The 9,011-nt window shown below is 35.4% G+C and overlaps 1 protein-coding gene across 1 annotated transcript; it reads right to left on the reverse strand.

The window, feature by feature from the left end:
* Positions 1-1,355: 1,355 nt before the first annotated feature.
* Positions 1,356-2,730, reverse strand: LOC131937839 (uncharacterized). The gene is made up of 2 exons (XM_059295516.1): positions 1,960-2,730; positions 1,356-1,622 (listed from the first exon to the last, which is right to left on the reverse strand). Exons 1-2 carry the CDS (start codon positions 2,728-2,730, stop codon positions 1,356-1,358), a joined length of 1,038 nt encoding a protein of 345 aa, XP_059151499.1.
* Positions 2,731-9,011: the final 6,281 nt, after the last annotated feature.

The raw sequence follows: 9,011 nt of genomic DNA on the forward strand, positions 1-9,011 counted from the left end.
CAGAGAGTTAGATCTTTTACTAACATGTAAAATTTCATTTATCTATCTGAAATAGTACTCGTTATAGGCTTTTTGAAAAATTCAAAGTAGAAAAAGTACCACTTTCGGTTATTGGAAATCACTCAAAAGTTGATACGGATCTATGATTTTGATAAAATACTTATATATGAAATTTCATCAACCTAGCTGTAACGGTATTCAAGTTATCGTGTTTACACACACAGACACACAGACATACGGACAAGATTGCAAAATTATGTTTTTCCTTATCAGTGAGGTGTAAAACGTCGAGATTTGTAAAAATCTCGATTTTTTTTTTGCACGATTACAAGACTTTCTCTATACTTCGTATATACGAGAAAGTAAAAATCAAAGCAACAGCCAAAATTTAAAAGTAATTGATAGCTCACAAACACTGGTGCCTGTCTCTCCCTACCATCTCTTTCAACATCCTTCCCCCAACACCAGCACTATATTTACATGCTGGGTATCTTTTTAATATTTCTCGAAATACACTCTGTGAGCATATGACAGTGCCTCGAAAATACAGTATTTTTATTTTTATTTTATTTTTACAAACCATGTTCTAGAACCCGTTTTTTCGTTGTAAAAATTGTTTCCTTTTTACCTAACAATATTTGGTAATGGACATTTTGCTACATGTTTGATCTGTTATAATAATATCAGCATGTGCCAGATAAGACTATAGGACAGTACAGTGTTGTGTAGCTGAAATATTTATCGCTATATATGTCATATAATATATCGTGTAAATTAAAAGAAAATAATTCACACTTGGCCATTACATTTGATGACCATGGAAATAAACCTTGAATAAAAAGTCTCTAACAACGTAAACACACGCAAGCCATTGACAATGATGAGTACAAAACACACAACATGCAGTTAGATGTTCATTTTCAACTCGAAGATAAGAAATAACTTTCTTTGGTTTATTTTATAAGTACAAAAATTGTTTTCATAATCTAGGCAATACAATACTAGTGTCTTAACATTACAGTAAGCTAGGAATGTACACGGTTAAAACTTTAATTTTACAGCCTTACTCTTATACAAGCGGCCTCTGTGAACACACAATTCTAATTTACTTGATAGATTTATGTAGTGTCTCTGAGAAAAGCATACAGGAAAAGGTAAAAACTTACAAAATCCTTGATTAGAAAAGTAGATGGGATTTTAATGAATTTAGTTCAGGTCTGTTTGAACCAACACCACCTGAATGATAGTTTTGTTTGAAACAACAAACACAAAATAAAACCAGACCAATTGTTTTCAAGACTGTAACCCGGATAATGAAAATGTGGAGCATCGCTGGGTAGACTATGACACTCGTTTCAATAGTTTGCCGGGGTGATGCAGGTCTGGGAGAATGGGGTCTGGGAGAATGGGGTCTGGGAGAATGGGGTCTGGGAGAATGGGGTCTGGGAGAATGGGTTCTGGGAGAATGGGGTCTGGGAGAATGGGGTCTGGGATAATGGGGTCTGGGAGAATGGGGTCTGGGAGAATGGGGTCTGGGAGAATGGGGTCTGGGAGAATGGGGTCTGGGAGAATGGGGTCTGGGAGAATGGGGTCTGGGAGAATGGGGTCTGGGAGAATGGGGTCTGGGAGAATGGAGAGTGGAAACAACTGAAAAGATCGGTAGGAGATCGCATGGAGCGGGTGGATGGAAGGAGTGGATGGATACTATACATGAAACCTATTTCTTAGTTTTTAGTTACCTACAAGCCTACAACAGCAAGAAAACATCTGTAAAAAAACTTTCCGGTATTTAGAATTCATCTTATAGTAGAGAAAAATGTTTATGCTACAGTTAAACCCACCCAGGACAAAGTTAAAGGACCAAATAAAGAAAAATAAATTCTGGTAAAATCCTATGATGGAGATTCCTTCAATGTAAAGCGACACAAAAGAAAATACAATGCTTGGTGTTGTACAAACAATTAAAATGATAGAAATCATCAGGGACAGTATAATAGCTTTCGTGTCTCGACTTGATGTAGAATCGTTCGCTTCTCTGGTGTTCTGTTTTCGCCACTGAGATTTCTGCTGGAGCTTCCAGATAATTAAAGCTGTGAAAAATATGACGAGCAGTAAAGATATCAAGCCTAAAAAAGCGTTGATGAGAAACGAATATTTATCCACTGTCCCATGGTTGATCACGTGAATCCCGATTTTTGTTACGTTGCTTCGCGGATAAAATTTCCAGTCGTAGTAGATGGTTGAGTAGCTGGGCAGTACCATGATTATCGAGGCGACGAAGATGATGCAAATGGTGATTGTTGTTACTTTCGGGGTAATGATCTGTTTTACTTTAAGAGGAAAAGCTATGCAGACGTATCTTTCAGCGGTGATGAAGGCCATGATGAGACACGTGATCCTGGTGAAGCAGACGTTAGGCCAGCCAGTGATGAGGTACTGGACCTCCCTGGTGTTGACTGGTGTATCCGAGAACTCCACCAACGGGTTCATCCAGATGGAGTATTCGAACAAAGTGACCAGAGTCAGTAGGTCAGATAATGACAAGGCAAACAGGCTGATGTTTGTTGTAGTTTTAAGTCCTTGCTTGTAGAACACAACCATGTTGATGATGTTGGATATTATCCCAAAGACGGACAAACTTCCGCCAAGGAAAACATAATTTACAATCTCAGTGACAAATTGCAGTTCTTGGTTTATTAGAGTATCTCTTGGGTCGTTTTCTCGTACCATTTTTTTTAAACAATCAATCTTAAATATTGGTAATTTAGAATTTTTTGAGATTTATGCCTGAAATATGAATTGTGTTGATAAGATTTATGAAGCAATTGAAATTGATGTTACAAAATGCAGTAATTAATATTTAAATCAAGCTGAAGTGATATCCCCTAAACGTGCTAGAATATTCTTATATAACACACCTCGGGATATAGACATAATTTTAAATCAACTTTTAATTGCTTAAACTTTTTAAAATAGAATAGACCACCGAAGAACTTTTTTTTTCGCATTAATTAGTCATCAAATAATATGTGTATAATAATTAATGAAATATTACTCTATTTTTGTTAATCAATTGTTTTAAACATTTAATTAAGTAATAATAATTTGTTTGATAGTTTTACACAGCATCAAAGATATGAACATCGATTGCATATATAACAATCAAAGAGAGAAAATAAAATGGCATAAGACTAGACTAAAATAAGGTGTGCAAACTCGGTTTCTCTTCATTGCTTAGTTTTAAAAAAGAATATTACTCTAATATATATATATATATATATATATATATATATATATATATATATATATATATATATATATATATATATATATATATATAAATATATATATATATACATACATACATACATACATATATATATATATATATATATATATATATATATATATATATATATATATATATATATATATATATATATATATTTGTGTTGAAACGGACGCTGTGGACGGACCGTGGGAAGTCATGCATGTAGTAAAAGTCTAGACTTGATAGCCAGAGTGTAATATAGCCTACTTAAAGTGTTTATTATCTAAATAATTGATTTAAAAAATTAATATGGTTATTTTTGTAAAAGAAATTTCATTTTTTAAACTTATCATTTTAATTAATGTATTTTTTTTTTAATTGAAAGAAAATGTATCACCCTCCACAAAACTTCTAATTGTGTCTGAAAATTACTTACCTTATGACCAATTCTTTTCCTTGATATATCACACAAAAATAATTACTTCCCTAAGATCCATTTAAAGGGGGGGGGGGGTAGATACTTTCATATTATTTTTTTTTCTTGGAAAAACAAAATTATATAGATTTTAATTATCATGGATTGATAACGTGCATCATCATCATCATCATCATCATCATCATCATCATCATCATCATCATCATCATCATCATCATCATCATCATCATCATCATCATCATCATCATAGTGCAATGTGGTAGATAAAACAGGTAATTTAAATACTGTCTTTATTTATTTTATACACAGAATATTTTGTATACTAATTATTATATTTAATCAATGACAGTTTACTAGCCGCTCATAAATCTCCTCTATGTTAACTTTTATCTTTCCATTTGCGGATAAGATGGATTATTATAATCGTTCACTATATTGAATCAGGTGGTTCCGCCCCTGGCAGGGTGCGAGTTGGTTCCCAGGGCTGTACTGCGAGCACTATGCTTTTATGTTTGCAATTTTAGTTTGTCTTTATGTTCTACATTATTGTTTGTTTGTAGGTTTGCGTTTGCGTTCGTGTTTGAGTTTGTGTTTTGTTTGTGTTTATATTTGGGTTTGTGTTTGTGTTTGAGTTTGCGTTTGTTTTTGAGTTTGTATGTTGGTTGGTTGTGGCTAGTTTTAAGTTTAATGTTATTGTGTAGGGTTATGTGTTTTATTGTCAAACGTCCATACCGGGTATATGTTGCTTACTAAACACACAAGTCATGGTCCTTTACATATATGTTTTTCACATAATCCAGTGTAGGACCTGGACGGGACGGCTAGTCTAATGTATAGAGCTCACACGGATTATGTGGCTCTGAATGTGGCGGAAGGACCGTGGGAAGTCAAGCATAAAATAAAAAAAAAACTCGACTTCATCGCCACAGTGTATTATTCTTAAAGTGTTTAATATCTAACTTAACGGTTAAAAAATAATAAATATGTACTGTTTTTTAAAAACAAGTATCTTTTCAAACTTATAGGTTTAATTAACGTCATTCGGAATGAAATAAAATAAAAGAAAATGCACCACACTTCACACAAATTCTAATTGTGTCTGAAAATTACTTACCTTTTCACCAAGTAATTTCTTTGATATATGTTAAAAAAATTAATCTCTGTAGAAAAAAAAAACTACTAATTATTATTTGTAATCAATAACTGTTTAGAAGCCGCATCTAAACTTCCATCTATGTTTAATTCAATCTTTCCATTTGCGGACAAGCATGGGGTATTATAGTCGTTTACTAAATTGAATTAGACGCTTCAGCCGGCGTCCCGGCAATGTTTGATTTAGCGCCCAGGGCTATCGCGTGAGCCCTATGGAGCATAATTTCGTGTTAAAGAGTGCGATAGAAGGGTTACCAATGTCCTTCATTAAATCCAATCCAGGGCGTCCTCCGGCGCCCCAACAGCATGCTAATTAGCGCCCTGGGCCTTTCCGTGAGCGATATGGTGCCCATGTTAGTTTAAGTGAGTGCAAAAGACTATGGATAAGTTGGGGTATAATAGTCCTTTACTAAGTTCAATAAGGCGGATCCACCGGAGGCCCGGCACGGCGAGATCTTGGCGTCCCTGGATAGACTATGAGCACTATGCGTTTATATTTGCATTTATGTTTGTGTTTATGTTCTGCTTTATTGTTTGCGTCAAGGATTGTGTTTGTATTTTTGTTTGTATTTGTGTTTGTTTTTACGTTTTTGTTTTTGTTTGTGTTTGCTTTGTAATTGAGTTAGTGTTTGTGGTTTTGTTTGTATTTACGTTTGTGCTTGCGTTTGCTTTATGTTTGCGTTTTTGTTTGCATTTGCTTTTGTGTTTACATTTGTGTTTGGTTTTGTGTTTGTGCTTGTTTTTACTTCGTTTTTGGTTTGCGGTTGCGTTTGTATTTTTATTTGGGTTTGGGTTTGCGGTATTTTTGCGTTTGTTTTTGTGTTTGTTATTTGGTTAATGTTGTTTATGGTTAGGGTTGATTCCAAAAGTAATGGTCCTATACAGATAAGGTTTTCACAGAGGCTAGTGGATGGCCTGGCCGGGAAGGCTAGTATTTTATAAATTCAAATGCAGTTTTTATAGAAAACGGAAATACTATTTCCGGTAAACGGAAATGACTCAAAATTTGAAAGAAGGCAGAAAATTATATCTTGTATTTAAACATGAAATTTCGTCTATCTATCTACTAGTTATAGGCATTCGAAAACCAAAAGTAGATTAAGTTGCACTTCCGGTTACTGGATATCGCCGAAAAGTTTATATAGAAAACTTCATCAACCTAGCTGTAACCGTACTCAAGTTATTGTGTTCACAGGCACATCCATATACCCACACAGACAAACACACACAGACCTACAAACAACATTGCAAAACTAAGTTTTTTTTCTTTACACGATTACCATTCTTCTTCTATACTTTGTATACGAGAAAGTAAAAATCTAAACTAGTTTTGCTAAACTTCAGGCAAAAGGTAAAAAAAAATTGAAACATACATTTGAAACTCATAAAAGCCCAAAGCCTATAACAATATTCACATTTTACTGCAAGCAAAGTAGCAAACCTTTTACACGCTTTTAAAATACTATAAATAAAAGGGAAGCAGAAAATAAACAAAATTAAGGAAGTAAAAATACAGAGTTGCTTCTCTTTTGTTTGTTTCAAAATAAAACACTAAATTTATTATACCTAACCAAACGTAACCTAACCTAACCTAACCTAACCTAACCTAACCTAACCTAACCTAACCTAACCTAACCTAACCTAACCTAACCTAACCTAACCTAACCTAACCTAACCTAACACTAACCTTGATGAAGGTACGAGGTTTCCCCATGAGCTGTTAGCTGATGAATGCGTCCCCCGCTGTGTCTAGTCAATGAGAACATTGTCTAGTTTAGCGGCCACTAAGTTAGTCCATTTATACCCCACACCCAAGATTGCTGTGGGTTTCACTTGAGTGGGTCTAATTGGGTCCTGTCCATTAGAGCGAGCCAGCTAATTGACATTCTCTTCACACAGACCGCTTGTGTAGAATTATCATCCATGGTTTCAGCGCTACAGTTTTCATTCATGGCTTCAGCAATACAGTACATTTATCATCCGTGGCTTCAGCAATTAAGTACTTCTTTTCATTCATGGCTTTAGCAATACTTTACATTGCTCTATACTGCAGGGGTCTCCAAACTTTTCAGAACGAGGGCCGCATTAACTATTAACTATCAGTTCGGGGGCCAGAACTTCTTAAAGGCATAGCTTCAGTGCTATGGAGCCCCCCCCCCCAAAAAAAATAAACGTCCATCGTCCACCCCCCAACAAAATATAATTTATATATAAATATATACAAATCTTAAGTGCCGCCCCCCCCCCCCCTAGAAAAAAATCTGAAAGAAACACTGTCGGGGGCCGACAAAACAATCGAGGTCCAAGTTTGCTCTTATATTATTCTTCACATATACTATATCTATGGTTGAGCCCATGTGACTTTATTACATTCGCCATCTTCACCACAGGATTCAGTACACTGCTAATTTCCATATATTTAGCTTGCTGATGAATAATAGAGTGCAAGAGCATTGGCTGTAGAAAATTTTCTCATTCGCCTGTCCAACCAAGCCTTTCTTTATGCCATTAATATCCTTTTCCCCCTCAACAGTCAGGTAACTGAGGTTAGTCCAGTCCAAGTTATAATCAGCAAATGTTTTCTTTAACTAATTGAATATATCCTCTCCGGTAACAGTGCCATACATATTTTGTAGGGAAGCCAGCTCTTGTGTTATGTTCATGTCTTCATCCACGCCCCTAATGAACACAAGCAGTTGAGAGGTGAAACAGCTGTCCAGCGACTCATCCAATTAAAAAATAGTGAAACGTGCTTGCATTTTTCGCTATTTGATTCACGATGTTTTCACCAATGTCTGCAACATGGTGGGCAAAGGTATTTGCACCCAAAGCTACATTTTCAAATTGTTTAGAATTTTCTGGGCAAAGTTCCTCAGCCACCTCTAACAGACTTTTTTTCCTTGGACAAAACGATCTCCGCGGGCCGGATGAGAGGACCTTGCGGGCCGCATCCGGCCCGCGGGCCGTAGTTTGGAGACCCCTGGATACCAACCAGGACTGTTTGCTGTTTACTAAGATATACATTAGAAATATTAATCTTTTATTATATTTACATGCTGGTTATTTTTAAAAATATTTCTCTAAATACATTCTGTGAGCATATGACAGTGCCTCGAAAATAGAGTATTGTTTTTTTTTTCAAATTTTATTTTTACAAATCATGTTCTAGAACCCATTTTTTGTTGTAAATCACGAGTGTAAAATGAAAACAATAAATGTTTACATTGAATCCTGTCACAGACTGTATAATTAAGTATGTTTATATTATTGTGTTTTACATGAAGTTGCATGAATGAAGAGTACCTGGCTAGCGGAAGGACTGTCTGAGCGATTGTCATGTGTTTTTCCATGTTTTTGGGTGAGATCGCTCATTGACGTAAGGGGAGAGAAAGTTGTGAATAAAAGGGAGAGCAAAAGGTGAACGGGTGTTGTGTGCTAGGACTTGGGACTTGAACTGTGGCAGTGAATGTAAGATGTCTCCATGACTTGGAGTCGTGATTATTATTTGTACCTATATCAGTTGATCTTCAAATATGGATGTACCACGGATTTATCTGTACATAGTGTAAATAAAGTTGTCATTTCAAGTTGCCACTGTTGCTCGTGTTCCTGTATGAAACCCACAACAACAAAGAATACATGTTGTTACATATGGTGTCAGAAGTGGAGGCAATAAAGTGATGTTGCTACATTGTATTACTGTTACTTATGATGTCACAAGTGGTTGAAGAATTGGTGCTACATATGTCAGAAATGGAGATATTACAGTCTGTGGTCTTCCACTGTTTACCAAGTACGTCAAGTTCTTGAAAGTCATCTATCTACACTCAAGTCAGAAGGGTTGCTGTAGTCAAGTCAGACGTTTTGTTCAAGTCAAGTCATCAACGTGATAATTTTTATCACCTTATTTCGATATTGTCTCACCAATGTCGAGTAAATATCGTCTGTGTATTTTTTCAGTTTGGATTTAGCCGATCAAGTCTTAGTGTTTCTTTTCTACTGTTTGGATTTAGCTGTTCAAGTTTTTTCTATATGGATTAGCTGTTCAAGTTTTTCTACTGTTTGGATTTAGCAGATCAAGTTTATTTTTGTAACTGTTCCTAAACAGTTCCTAAAGATGTCTTATCTAAAACTGGACAAATTTCTACTCTG

Source organism: Physella acuta, unplaced genomic scaffold (assembly GCF_028476545.2).
Source record: "Physella acuta isolate Inbredline_101_S28 unplaced genomic scaffold, ASM2847654v3 ptg000223l, whole genome shotgun sequence".
In the NCBI taxonomy this organism is placed as follows: Eukaryota; Metazoa; Mollusca; class Gastropoda; family Physidae; genus Physella; species Physella acuta.